The 15753-nt window shown below is 34.0% G+C and overlaps 1 protein-coding gene across 4 annotated transcripts in view; it reads right to left on the bottom strand.

Moving 5' to 3' along the window:
• Nucleotides 1-13580, bottom strand: part of ADGRG6 (adhesion G protein-coupled receptor G6) — a 183124-nt gene extending 169544 nt beyond the window's left edge. For 3 of the 4 annotated variants that reach the window (XM_074187712.1, XM_074187714.1, XM_074187715.1), the window contains exons 1-2: nucleotides 12949-13580; nucleotides 6545-6645 (exon numbers count right to left, since the gene is read on the bottom strand). In XM_074187712.1, coding sequence (XP_074043813.1) covers nucleotides 6545-6645; nucleotides 12949-12950 — 103 coding nt within the window. In that variant the 5' untranslated portion in view covers nucleotides 12951-13580. Of the gene's footprint in view, nucleotides 1-6544; nucleotides 6646-12468; nucleotides 12862-12948 lie in introns of those variants that run through there. The other variant, XM_074187713.1, reaches the window with a different exon arrangement.
• Between the last annotated feature and the right edge of the window lie 2173 nt (nucleotides 13581-15753).

Below are 15753 nucleotides of genomic sequence, written 5' to 3'. Positions count from 1 at the left end.
ATAAACAAATCTTTAAATATCCTTTCTAATTTCTCTCTTGGTTATCATCCTTGGTTATCACAGGACCAATATCAAGATTTAGTAAGGAGAGTGGAATAAATATGAATTACTCTTTTTGCTTAAAGAGATGCCAACATGACAACTTCTGACAAAGCTTTCAGAGGTTCCTTGGGAGAGCTGGGAGGTGGGGAGAAATTATTATATTTATTTGAAATATAGGTTATCCTCAATCATAGACCACAGTCTTAAAATGAAATCTATTGAAATAGGGAAGTGGGAAATGAGTATGCAGTGAAAAATGACATTGATTGTAAGCTCACTTAGAGTCCATAAAAGTCAAAGTGAGAATAGAAATGAAGTAAAGTTTGTATAAAGACAAGTGTAGCATTTACCTTACATGCCACAGGTCTAGAAGTTTCATAATTTATCAATTACTGGTGTAAGTTCATGAGCCATAAGGCTTTTGTAAAAATGCATTTACTTTGGAAAAGACAACATGGAAACATAATGTCAGTAAATATAATGGTAATTTTAAAACCGTTTTTGAGAAATATTATTTTGTCACCCCTTTTGTCTTGTGCTTAACTTGTGATCAACAAGAATTCCTAGCTTTTGCAAATTAACCTAGCCAGATCTGCTTCAATTTACTCTTGCACAAATGAATTTTTGAACCACAAAGAATTTACATTTGTCTCGTTAACTTTCATCTTGTATGTTTCACTGTCATTGTTTAAAGTCACTGAAAAGAGATATTTTTCTCAAAGAACACTATTTAGTTAAAATTTAGATTAGGTGATTTTGCTGTGACTTTACACTTCACCTTGTATTTCACCCTCTGGAACCCAGTTTCCTCATCTGTAACATCAATGAGTTGTATTAGATAATCTTCAGTATTTCTTTTCTAGTTACAAGATTTTATGATTTGGTTTCCTTTCTTTACCCTTAGGCTTAATTCCTTATACACAAAATGATTAATATGTAAACATATTAAACACAAATGAACATGTACAACTTTTACTAGACTATTTGCCACTGAAGGGAGGAGGGTGGGAAGGGAGGGTGGTAGAGAAATGTGTAACTTATAAATATGCAAGTGAATGAATGTTGAAAATTTTTCATATCATATAATTGGAAAACTAAATAAAATATCAATTAAAAAAATATTTTTATGACTCAATCCAAGTAGCATAAAGAAGAAACTAGACATTAGAATATCAGTCCCCACTGTGGATACACTACAGGTTGTTGAAAGCATAGAGGCTGAAAATTCTTGAAGTACTTCAATATTACTTGAATTGTGTATTTACTGATATGTCAAAGAATATGTGTCCTGGAACCTCAATGGTTATAATAAAATCATAATTCTTCTACTCTAATTTCAGGAGCCCTTTGATCAATGATTCAATAACTAGAGATATTTGCAAATTACCATGGTTGTTCAATTATTTAAATATATACCCATTCAGTGTAGTGCTAACAGTAGAAAATAAATGCTAAAGATCTGTTCAGAAAAAAGTGTATAACATCTGGAATCATTTTTTTTCAGTCAGAATACCTGACCTAAGACAATTCTCCTTTTCTCTGAGTTACTATATGAATAACATGGTTCAAGCAGCACTTTCAAATATATACACATTTCCTTTCAACCATTGATTTGTCATGGAAAACAACAACATTCAGAATTGAAATAATCTGCTGATATCATCGATTTTCTGGAGGGAAAGGGGGCACCTCCCTCAGTGCTTATTACTAAGGATATCTGTGTGGAAACAGGATCTTTGTTGCTTAGGAATTTGTTGGCTCCTGCTGGTTGTTTCCCGCTCTACTTAAAATCATAAACTTCTGTCTGCCTGAGATATCACTAGCATCTTCACAGCTATGAATTCTCAGGCCACATAAAAAGAAGTTAGGATGTGAAATATCTAATGACACTTTCTTAAGAAGCATTTTTGTTTTACTATCTGTGGGTATGTTTTAATTACAAATTTGCAAGAGATGGGCAGGTTAACTGCTAAGTGACTAATTTTTAAAAATTCTATATTCTGTTCTCCTTAGTAATCTATGAGATTCATTTTAAGCTTTTTGGAGGGATTTTTTTGCCTTTTATTATGTTTAGTGGTCTTGTTTTCTTTTCTTAAATCACAATCACTGCCTCATGATTCCTGAGAACCTCAACAAGTACTAATAGAATTTTTCCTTGTAATGAAAATAGTACAGTCAAGCAAGACAAATTCACACATTTGCCATGTCTGGAAAATGGATGCCTCATTCCATGCCCATTGTCCACCATCTCTCTGCTGGGAAATGAAAAGTATATTTCACCATCAAATCTTCTGAAACCATGATTGGTCGCTTCATTGATTGTTATTTCTGAAGTCTTTCAATGTTTTTCCTTTTGTAATGCTTGTAATGCTTTAATATAATTAAATGTAAACATTTAATCTTTTCTTCCTTATTCTGATTATTTCACTTGCCCTCAGAGGCAATTGGGATTATTAGTCATTGTTAAAGGTTACATTTGTTTAACTGGCAATAGATAGAAAGTTGGTTTCTGGCATTGAATCATAAGCTTATCTCATGAGAGAAGTGAAAGAAACTTATGTACTAGTCTATTTCCCCTTAGCTATTTTATTAATATTGACTAATAGATCTTAATACCACAAGTCTATAAACTTTACAAAATTATCTGAAACTTAGGAGCCTACTCATTTAGGAACTTATCCTTTTCTATCTGAAACCACTGGCTATGCTTAAAGAATGTAGAAGGTTCTACTGAACAGAAAAAGAAGACCAAGCAGTAAGGATCATACGTGGGACCAAACTTCAAGATTTAATTGTCAGTCACAAATCCACAAACTTTTATTAAGTGCATACTATATGACAGGCACTATGGTTGGCAGGGTACAAACATGAAAAGGAAAGATGGTCCCTGTGCTCAGGAACTTACAATCTATTGGGGAAGAACACAGAACAGGAAGTTGATAAGGGTGAGGAAGGAAAGGAAGATCCTAGGCATTATGGAGAAGTCCAAATGAATGCTGACAGGTGAGAAATGAAGAGATGGTTGGTCCAGCTGCATTCTTTACCTAGTTCAATGACTGAAATTAAATTACTTTAGGTGACAGGAAAGTACTGGGCATGAGAGCATGAGTAAGAAGTCCAGAGTATTACTGCCATGTGGGAAATTGTTAACTTGTATATTGTTGGACCTTTTGAATTAAAAATGTACCTAAGATATTACTATGGTCAAATGTTCAATTTAATTGATAGCATAATTAATGCAAAGCATTAGCAAGATTGCATAGAGAGTTGCAGAACTGGACCCACTACTCTTCTGAATACACCACATAGATTCACCCCTAAACCATGCTACCAAAGATGGTCTACAAAACCAAAAGTGAATCAGAAACTTGATAATGATGTAATTAATGCAATCAGTGGAGATCAATAGCTAATATAGGATTCAGGCGCAAAAAATTTCCTTCATTACCCATGGGAATCAAATCAAATTGGATAGATGTTAACTGCAATGAAATTTTTTAGAAGTTGGTATAAATCAAATGTTTGTAATTTGTCAGAGTATTTTATATGAAATGAGAATACACACTGTGATGCAGTAGTAAGAGCATGGGGTTTGAATTCTGGCTCTGCTACTTTCAATCTGTATGACTTTAGGAAGCTCATTTCAACTCTCTAGTCCTGTTTATTCACAAGTAAAATGAGATGTTTGGATTAGATGATCTCTCAGGGTCCTTCCATGATCTTTTTATAAGGGAAAGAAAACTTATGTAATCTTATATTTCTTTTTTGATAAAATAAACATTTCTCATATGATCATTTGACAACATTGAAGCACATTTTAAAATACAATTTAATGATATATAACATAAGTAGGTAAATATGTGTGTATATTATGAATACTGGAAAATTTAAAAACTTACATAAATAATTACAGACAGTAAAAGTTACTTAAAATTCTTTACCACACAATAAAATAAAATGGACATATGACTCGATTATCATGTATTGTACCACGAAAATATTAGAAGAGAAACAGATCAGTTACTTTCCACAGTTATGACTAGGGATGAATTCTTAACAAAGCTAAAGAAGAGATAATTACAACAGTTAAAACAGAAAACATTTTTGTGAACAAACAATGCAACTAGGATAAGGAAACAAGCAATCAAATAAAAAGATCTTTGCATCAAAAACCTTTGATAAAGGTCTAACATCTAAGATAAAGAGTTAACAGAAATATGCAAAACTTTGCCTAAAGGATATGAACATACAGTTCTGCAAATTATTAATAGCCTTATGAAAAATGCTTCAAAATACTAATAATCAGAGAAATACAAGTCAACATAATCATGAGATTTCATCTCATAACTAGCAAAGAGACAAAAATGACAAACATCAAGAATGATCATTGTTGGAGATAGTGTAGAAAGATGGATCCTCTAATGAACTATTTGTGGAGCTAGAAATTAATAATTTGAATGGGAAATACGTTAAGGAAGTTACTAAAATGTCCAAATTCCTTGACCCATAAATTATCCTGCAGGGTTAAAAGAAAAGCACAATACACATCTAAATATTTAGAACTCCATTTCTTTGTAGTGGCAAAGAATTGGAGACCAAATCAATGGCCTTTATTTGAAGGATAAGCTCAAAAAGTCATAGTATATAAAAATAAATATTACTGTGCTATAACAATTGATGAATATGATAGACACATAGAAGCATGATAAGTTATATAAACTGATACAAAGAAACTAAAAAGAACCAGGAAAACTAAATGTGTAACAACCACAACATTGTATATTTAAAGAACAGAAACAACAGCTGAAGTTAAATGATATTATGATGATTAATCTTAGCCCCCAAAGTAGAGAACTCAGAAGTCACCTTCCTGCTTCTCTGAAGAGATGATATAAAAGCAAAGGATATTCTAAAAATTGATTTTTAAAATTGTTTTGTAAGAAAAATTATCAGACACCATGCCCCAAATCAAAGAACAACAACAAAAAAGATCCAGGCTACTAATATGTATCTAATTCTATTTATTTAGATGAAAAGCTAAGTGAAAAAACTGAAAAATTCTGAAGATGTGTTCAAAACTAAAATGAGAACATGTCCATTGCTTTATGGTAAAGGAAGCTAGTATGATAAAAAACAATCCCTAGCCCTTTCTCCATTTGAAGTAAGGTCAAAATTAATAGCACATAATTGATATGAGGTTTCACAACTCAGCGTCTATCAATTTTGAAATTCACTAAACTCTCCTTTAATGAGCAAAGAAAAATCCAGAATAGGAAAGCTCTAAAAAATTTGATACACTTTTAATTCCCCCCCCTTTTAAAAGCTCTGTTGCTTCACTTACAGGGACTCAGTAACTGAAAGAGTGCCTTTTTCATAGGCATATGCAAAAAAAAATCTGCTGAAGGTTTTGCTTGTGCTTTGGAACCATTAAACAATGCTGGGGAATTTTCCAACTAAGTAGCTGAAACTCCTAAAATTCTCTGTGCTCTGTCGTTTGGAAAAAGTATTTACTCAGCAAATAAAAACTAGACTTTCTTCATGCTAAAGAGTCATTTCAGGAGATTATCTCTTTGTTTCTTCCAAAGCATCAATCATAAGCATATATGAGATCATTGTGACATATGGATTTTAAATGCAACACTGACATAACCATCCCAGAAATTCTAAGCAAGGAACATGAAAATATATATTAGAAAAATTCAGCCTTTAAAAAAACTGATATGTTAATTCCATCCACCTGGAAAATTATAATCATTTCTTCATGGAGAAAAAGAGTTTTTATGAAACTGTATTGCAGTTTCTACTGAAAAAAAAAATCATACATTCATATCTTGGTTTTAATAGCAGGAACATTCCCCAGCCATTAATTAACACATTTATGCAATTATCTGTCTAACATGAACTCAGAATTTGATAAAAAGAAAAGAATTTACCTTGAAGATCAAAAATTTCTAACAAGAATAACATAATTTAAAAAAGACTTTGAAGTATGTTAAAATTACCATGGTTTTAATATTAGCTCTCCCACATTAATATATTATATAAATGTTATACCAGCTATAGATATTAGTCTTCCAAAGTAATTACTATTTTCTAGCAAAATACAATTAATTTGTATCAAAATAATATATCTATTCTGGTGACCAACAGAAATCTCAAAAAGCAAAGAAGAGTAGGAATCAAATGCTTACTTCAACAATAAGAATAATGAGTACTTTATCAGATTTTCAGGCATTTGACCATAACAAATGAACTAACTATATAGCGAAGAGAAGTTCTAAAGAAACATAAACATTTAGAAATCATCATCATGATCAAAGAAATGGTCATTCAACTGATAAGGAAGATTTTCCAAAAGAAAGAGAAAAGATCTATCAGGCAGCAAAGAGAGAATTTTTAATCAAAAGATCGTTACTAACATCTCACTTGAATGATTTTTAAACTTTGAAATATGTAAGCCAAGGAAGGTAAATTTACTGATAACAGAAAATTGCCCACATACCTGAATGATGCACACAAACAGCATATAAAGTAAAGAGGACCAAAAGAGGCTGCAGCTTCCATTTCCAGTGACAGCTCCACATTCGACTTGTGTAAAGCATCCTGCAATGGGAGAAAGTTACCAATAGGACATTTAATTGAAATAATAATTATGAAACTGTTTCTAGTAGTAGATATGAAATAGAATTTTTATCAATCTTATTTCTAATAAAAAGTTAGGCTCCAATAAAGGATGTATTTTTATCTTCTATTTTCTAAGTGTCCAAAGGAAAAAATAAAACCAAAAACAATGCATTCTATTTGCCACAGGCTCCCACCTTCTAGATTATAGAACTGGTCTTTCTCCAACAGGAAATAATATGCTTTTTTTTTCTACATGAAGAAGTTATACTATATCAAGATAACACAACAGCAAGTTTTTTTTGTTTTGTTTTTAAGTAACAATATAATCCTGATTCCCTTGGGAAATATGTCATATATTCACTTGTAATTTAAATTTTCCAAATCAGAACTAGCTATAAATAAGAATTATTTTGATAAATTAGATTTTTTTATTTTACAAAAAGTACTGATTATATATATGTTTGTATATAATATTGCCTTTTTCTCCTGAAAGTGTGAACATCCCCCTAAAAGATAAATTACTTTCATACACATACAATTAAAAGGAAAATTGTGAAAGCAATAGGATATTCTTCAGAAGAAAATTATAAATGAAATCCTATGAAAATGTATAAAATTCAATAGTAACTTTTTACGTCTATAATACTTTTAAAACTACCTAATGCACAAAGATCTGATCTTGAAATGCAAATTACATTTAGTAATTATTTCCATTAAAACATCAAAATCATTTAACACCTCTAAATAATAGCTTTTACAAGACATCTGAAAAGATTTAGTGCAATTTAAGGCCTTAAAAACTATAGAATAGCTTTTTAATGGAATTATTTTCACTTTATTGAAGAGGACAATGAAGCTGGGGAAGGTTGAATGACTTGCCACAAAGCTAGAAGGTTTTTGAGATATAATTTAAATTTAGATGTTCCTAATTTCAAGTTCAAGACTTATTATAAAAGACCACTTGGTTGATCATCCATTTCACAGATCAAAATAAAAAATGTTGTCCAGAGATGTGAAAAACCTTGTCTGTGAGAACAAAAATAGTGCATGGGTCAAGATTCTAACTCAGGTCTCTGTCTCTAAGATCAGCCTTCTTTGCAAAATAAGGCCACTAGAACAGCAAAAGAATAATCATTTGGCTCTCTACATTAAACTTCATGCACTTTACAGTAGGAGAGATGCCCACATCCTTTGAGCCTTTTATGTATAATTCTAACAAGCAAGATATGTGGTTTATTAGCAACACTATAATAGGGGACATCGAATGTTAGAAATTAGATGGGGCTTAAGAAACTACAGTTAATATACATAACCCCAAAAGTGACAAACTAAGAGGTTATTAATAAGAACAGGAAATACATACACATATATACACTTCACATATACACACATAAAGCATACACATAGCAACAAGAATTCAGATGGAGGAAAACAATTCAAACATGTTGATAGCCTAAGACAAAATAACTCTAATAGAGGCTAGTACAATAATTGGTGTTATTAACTAAATGTTATATCTCCAAATATCTCCAAGAGAAGAACAAATGATGTTCAACTTTCCTACTGAAGAAAATGATAAAGAAAGTGGCTCATTTTAGAAAGATTTCCTTCAACTTTTGATGTTCAAAAAGTTTCATTTACCTTGGAAAATTCATTTACTAAGAATACTACCAATAATTTTAAGAAAATATTATCATTATGTAAGTATTATGTTAGATATACACATGGATGTATATGGGTATTTGTGTATGTATAAATTTTCAGATGGCATAATCAAGATACATATATATTATAAATATATATATATATAAAACCATATATTTACACACACACACACACACACACACACACACAAAATCTCATTTGATTTTCACAACACCTCTGTGAGGTATTATTATCCTCAATTTACTGTTGCGGAAAAAAATTTCTACCCAATGTATCACTGAAAGAACACAAATAATTAGATTTGCTACCTAAGAGTAAGGTTCTTTAGTTTGTAGAGGTAAAGGATTTCATATCCTCTATACAATCTTACATCTGAAACGGGAATAAAACAGGAATAAAAAGGCAATTTCAGTTTTTAATAGAGGCAGTCTGAGATAGCAGATGGAAAGCTGACATTGGAGGCAGAAAGATCTACATTAAAGATTTCTCTGCCCCACGTTAGTTTTGTGACCATCAATCAGAAAGACATCTGATCTCTTTAGGTTCTGGGTAACTTTCTAAGACTATAAGTTGCTGGAAAGCTGTTCTGATTTGATGGAGATAGTTTCTTTATCTGGAAGTTCCCTGAAGCATTAAAATCTCAGTTCCTTTTCTTAATTCCCCTTTTTAAGCGTGTTTGAACATATATGTTAGGCATCTTTAAAATAACAGTTCACATTTTAAGATTTGCAAGGTATTTTCATCACAATAATACTATAAAATAATTAGTGCAAATATTACTTATCATCACCCTCATTTTACACAAGAGGAAACTGAAGTCCTGAAGACCTTAAGCACTTTGCCCTTAAGCTATTGAGATGGGATCCAAAACCAGGTCGTCCCTTGATTCTGAGCACAATACTCTCTATTCATTACACTAAGATGACTTTAAAGAATTTAAAATAATAGTCTTCTGATTATTCCATGAATAATAAATCTTTCATGAAAAAGAAACATACAGAATAAAAACAAAAGAATGTTTTAATCATCTTGACTACCTCTGTCCCATAATGAAAAGAATAAGAAATATTTCTGTGTTATAAATTAGGCTTACTTTCTCATCTTTTTAAGGGTAAAGGAGAATTCTAAATTCCCCAAATAAAAGCTAAAAAAAAGATAAAATGTCATCCTGCTATTCTATTCATCTTATTAGCATGGTTAGGTATATATTCCATATAACTGAGAGTTGTCATTTACACAAATATCAATATACCTAAGGAGTAATGTGACCCAAACCAACATAGTTTAATACTTCAATGATCTGGAATTTCATTGGTGTAAAGACTCCCTCCACAGATGCTGCTAACAATTTTTCATAATCTAGTCTATGATGTTCAAGAATTGTTATGACCAAAAACAAACAAAATATTAAACAAAAAAAAACTATCACCTTATTATCAACCAATTACAATCAATTGGCAATGTGGCCCTTAACCAAGTAGTTGGACAATATTCAATATCTTTTCAGCTTAAATCCTACCAGAACTTGAACTCTTATCTCAACTTGAAACATCTCTTTGATTTAATAGCTAGCTTTAGGAAAATTATTTGATTCTTTCAGGACCCAATTTTCCTGTCTTTAAAATGACAGTGTTGGAATAAATGATCCCTTCCAGCTTTGAAAGCCAAGATTATATAATCTATGATCCTGAGGATGACAAGTCTGCCTGAAGTATTCTAAGAGCATAACCTTCAAAATTAGAGTTATTTCCACCCTAGGATGGTGCATCATATTAGAGAAGTAATATCCTTCATTTTGCTAATATACTTGCTTCTATACAAATTGATATGTTGGATAAAACTGACCTTTGAGACTTTAGCTATCGGAGACACAGTTGATTTCACATTATTACTTAAGAATAAAACTTGAAAGGAAAATTAAAATATTTGTAACATCCACATTATTAAATTTTACTCATATTTAAAGTGTACATGATGTTCCTTTACCTTTTTACATGACCTAAAATAATCTATTTTGTAGTACTATGATGTTCATTGATAAAAATAGAAAGATATGATTCTTTCTAGAGTCTTCTAGACAAATTACAAAATACTGTAGTTGACTTCCATTTCATCTAAATATTGAATGATGCTTGGGAAATTATCAATTATTCCGTTACATGTAAATTTTTTGGTAAAATGTTATTAACAAGATTAAAAAACAATTTATTTTTTAGAGCACCTGATTTACTTTGCAACCATTCAAAGAACTGTAGGAACACACCCAGTTAGGTACTAAAACTACCCATTCTCTTTAGCCCAAAGCTACTACAACTTCCCTTAAAGGAAGAGACAATAGCCTCATTCACCATTCACAGCGAACAAGTATAATGTCATGTAATTTATATAAAACATAAGTGGACTTGTAGCTTCACATGGTTTAAGACCAATTAAGTATCACTCTTACTAAATCTAAATTTTTAACTCTTTAGCAAAATACCTAACCTAAATATACAGAAAATAGGATTTGAGTGTAATGGAGATCGTGTTCTTTTTCAAAGAGTTTAGAAAAGAAACATTTCATGAATCCAAATAACATTAAAAATGAAAGATTAGAAGACATTCAATATATGGTCCAAGAATGTTATATTAATTTTTACCATGGAAGAATAGGGATAATTTGAAATATCTGATAAGAATTAGAACAATCTAATCTGTTACCATACAAATTACAAAAGAAAAAATTAAATTTAAAGTTACAATGAAGTTTCTAAATTTTCAGGTAAAATAGGTCACTAGTAACACATCCTTGTACACTAAATTATTTAGTGTACAATATTTTCTATTTCTGCTTTTTATTGTGACCCTGCTTATGAATGCTTTAGGGATGAAGAGTGCATGTTGTTTTAACAGAAAACTATAAATATATGGACTCTGAAACCTTAAAAAATTATTCCTGTATTTTCTTTGCATAACAATAGTTTCATATCTGCTTTTAGTTTTTTATAGATTGGGATTGACAAAGCATACCACCATTTTCCCAGGTGTAATATACAATTTTTCCATTAGGTCTGCTAACCAGTAGAGGTCCACACACAGCTGGCCAAATATCTGCCTTGAAGAATCCTAATATATTTTCCAGGTAAAGTAACACTTTCAAGCAAACTTTTATTCATTTCAAAACTTGCCTCCAGTATATCTGGATAAAACTATATTTGGTTATTTATTCTCTTCTCCAAAATCTGTTTTTAAGTTTCTACTTTGCTAATTCCACTAAGAATAAATATGACTTAATAGTTGATAGGCATAGAATTATCACAGTTTCTAGATTTTGCATGCATTCAGTTCATTTTTCATTTTATTGCACATTGCTAAAAAGTATCACTTTATAGTATTATATAAGTATACACATACTACCCACACCATGCTTTCTGTATTAAAAATACTTTTTGGAGAAGATCAGAGAAATAAAAGATAGTGGAGTAGGGGGAAGATTGGTTTAAACAGGAAGAAGAGTACAAAAAGGGCTGTGTGTGTGTGTGTGTGTGTGTGTGTGTGTGTGTGTACACTAAGACAGGGGATATTTACATGGAAAAAAGTAAATGAAGAGACTGAGCCACCAGAGCAAGAGAAAAATCAATTTTTGCTAAAATTTTACTTAATAAAAGAAAATAAATCTGACTATCTACCCAAAACTGAGTAAATTGCCAGAGAGTAAATTATACAGTACAAGAAAGAAGTAATTTCTTCACTGACCACAAGAATAATCTTGAGTCTTTTAAAGGAGTGCTCCTTCTTTCCCCCTCCCTTTTTTTTCTTAGAAGGCCAGAGAAGCCAACTACTCATTCCAAGGAAGAGATTGAAGGGTTCTTAAGGAAATAAATTCAGTCAGTTTTTCTCTTTCAATCTCCCTAAGAATTTTCTCACTCCAAACCACACCACTTTTTTGGATAAAGGTAAAAGTTCAATGTCCAACTGATTTCTTAAAACACAGCTCTCTAGATAATGTCTCTTATATCTTAAAATAATAATAAACCTGTTTTTGCAGGTTGTTTTTTTCTTTCCTTCAAGTACTCTGATGGCTCAAAGATCCAAGAATAACTTCTACATTCAAGGGTGACAATGTGTAAAGTCAATATTTTTTCTGGATACCAATACCTTCCAAGTCCAAAGGGAGCGATGATCTGAAGAGCGCTTTCTTGGCAAGCTACGATTCCGGACTACCTGTTATTCCTTGTTGTCTTTGAATAAAATACTCGTTTTCCCCATTCCTCCTGCCCTACCCTTTTAATTGTGTGTTACACTAACTAAACAGGAGGTTTACCTTCAAATGAGGGAGAAAACACACACACACACACACACACACACACACACACACACACACACACACACAAAACACACAAAGGTTGGAGGGGCGCTAGGAGGGGGAAGGGAGGCAAGGGGAAAAAAAGCAGAGACACACAACAGCAACTTTCTGTCTTCTTTTGGCAAGTCTTCCTCCTGCGTGCCTTGAGGCAGAGATTAAAAGACAACAGGTTTATTCTGTCAATTTAACTGAAGTCATTACCAAATCATTTGAGGGGAAGAAATATTACAGATAGAGCGTAAAGGAATTCCAGACTGAAAGGCTAAACTTACATGTTGACATTACTGCGCTCAGGTCCGTTGGGGCTGTACAATCAGCCTTTTCACCACCACCTCCTCCTCCTCCTCCTCCTCCTCCTTCGCCTCCTCCTTTCTTCTGGCCAGCCGGACCCCTCTCTGGCCCTGGACGTCTTCCTGTGTCTCCTTTCTGGGGCTTCGGAGCCAGTTCATCAGCGTTGCCCCGTAGCGGTCACTTTTCACACAGTCCAGGCGCAAGGTGGATCCGCAGGACTCAGCCCTCTGCTCGCTCGCTCTCTCTCTCTCTCTCTCTCTCTCTCTCTCTCTCTCTCTCTCTCTCTCTCTCTCTCCACCCAATTCCCGAGTCTGCGGGACAGGGCAAGGGGGCGGGGGGTGTAGGGAGGCAGGTTGCCCCTCGCAGCAAGTGGCAGAGAAGTTCCGGAGCTGTCTTGCCTTTTAGATGGGGCCTGAGCTGGGAGGGGGAAAAGAGCGGGGATGGTTGATGGTAGCGGGGGCGGCGGGAGAGTTTCTCTCGTTTCTGGACGCCTTGGCCTTTCCCTCCCTCCTTCCCCCGGTCCGCCCGGCCAATTCCCCGGCGAGCAGCCGCTGCCAAGGCTGGCGGCGTTTGGGATTGGTCTCCCGGGCTCCGGGGATCCAGGTGCCACCACTGCCCTGCCCCGAGCCGAGCTGCCGGCGCGCACGGCTGCCCGAGGAGTTTGGCTGAGCTGGGCGCGCTTCGCTTCGGAGGCTGCCTCCGCTTGGCCTCTCTTTCTATCTTCCAGGCTCTGGGGCCCCACCCTGTCAGGAACCTCCAGATCTAGCTGGATGCAAAAAAAAGGAACTCTCCCTAGAAGGCGAAAGAGACCTTGGACAAATGAATGGAGAAAAACTGCAAGGAGAAAGAGGAAGGAAGGGTGACTGAAAGGAAACTTCACTGATGTGGGGAGGCAGCAGCAAAGTCTCCCCCTCCCCATAAAAAGACAAATCGTTCATTGTAAATTCCTCTAAGAAGATTTAAGTTCTGAAACCTCTATTTGATTTGGAGCAACTCAAAATCTCATCTCTCCTTCCCCCGCCCTCCTCTCTAGGTGCTGTACCTCTCATTTTTCAGGCTACTACCATTTTCTTGAGAAAAAACAAAAGAACAACCACAAGTTGTTTTTTTTTTATGGTGAGACAAGTTGTTCTCATCTCTGGATCTCTGCCAAAAAGTAATGCCCCATCTCCACCCCCTAACACAGACTGACTGCAAACTAAAGTGTGACCTCAGTAGGCTGAGTAGGTCTTCCTGGAGTCTCCCTCCTCTGCCTTTGTCCTCATTATCAAAAACCCAAAGAAACAAAAGTGAAATTTTAGTAGAATAGTCTGAGAGGTGTGTTGAAAGTCTTTGCCCTCTATTGAGGGGGCTTTATAGGGGAATTTAATAATAGTTTACATGTATACAGCAGTTTATTTAAAGTTTTCTTAATTAGAGGCCAATTTTGCTGCTCAGTTGTTAAACAGAAATAGATTGCTTAGGATGGCTAGGTGGCAAAGTGGATAAAAGAGCACTGGCCCTGGAGTCCCTGAGTTCCAATGCGACCTCAGACACTTAATAATTACCTAGCTGTGTGGCCTTGGGCAAGCCACTTAACCCCATTGCCTTGCAAAAATTTAAAAAAAAGAATAGATTGCTTAATTAGCTTGGAATTGGTATAGAAAAGACACTGGGTGTAGGTCTTGATAGTACATAAGTCATGTCAACTCTAGGGGCTCTACCTTGATATAAAATGTAAGGATTGAATTAGAATATATCTTTCTATAATCTAGCATCTGTGTATTCATACATAACACATTCAGCTCTGGAAATCTGCTTCTGATGTTGGGACTGGTGAGATTGTCACAAGGTCCCCTATAGACTCTTCACATACTTCACTGTTGTGCTTCACATTCCACCTGAAAAAATGTACTTGTTGACTACAAGTAATATCCTCCATGAATACCCTCCTTCCCCCCCCTATCAATTCCAGGTCTGGAACCTTAATCAAATGAAATCCCCTCAAAATATCTAAATCTTTCCAAAACTCCCAAAGTTGGCCACCACTACCCTCTCATTGTTATATCCTCTATTCTAATGGGGAATACAATAAGTTCCTTAAAGGTAAAGATTATTTCTCTGTTCTCTCTCTCTCTCTCTCTCTCTCTCTCTCTCTCTCTCTCTCTCTCTATATATATATATATATATATATATATATATATATATATATATATATATATATCTTCAGCACAGAGTAAGCAATTAATAAATTTTTTTAGTCAAATTAAACAAGCCTCAAATTGGGTTGTCTCAGGAAGACCTAATAATTTGGAAATTCCAACTAAGACTAGAAGTTCTTAGGTGAGGAATACTGGTGAAACTAGTGTTGGATATGAAATTAGAGGACATGAATTCACTCTTGGCTCTGTCACTAACTTTATGAGTTCTGCATCAATCTTTAAAATGAGAATAATAAGGGGTGGCTAAGTGACACAGTGGATAGAGCACCAGCCCTGGAGTCAGGAGTACTTGAGTTCAAATCTGACCTCAAATACTTAATAATGACCTAGCTGTGTGGCCTTGGGCAGGCTACTTAACCCCATTGCCTTGCAAAAATCAAAAAAAACAAAAATGAGAATTATACTCAAAGTGCTACCTCATAGTGAAGGTGTGAGAATCAGATAAATGTGAGCTCAAAATGCCAGCAGAAAAACAGAAAAGGATTTCTTTATTCCTCCAGGCTATCTTTTAAAAGATTTATTTTCTTCAAGATTGACCTTTATTTTCATTTTAACCTGATTTCTCCCATAAAATAAATTTTAAGG

This window comes from Macrotis lagotis, chromosome 5 (assembly GCF_037893015.1).
Source record: "Macrotis lagotis isolate mMagLag1 chromosome 5, bilby.v1.9.chrom.fasta, whole genome shotgun sequence".
In the NCBI taxonomy this organism is placed as follows: Eukaryota; Metazoa; Chordata; class Mammalia; order Peramelemorphia; family Peramelidae; genus Macrotis; species Macrotis lagotis.
This window is presented reverse-complemented; position numbering and strand designations above follow the sequence as displayed.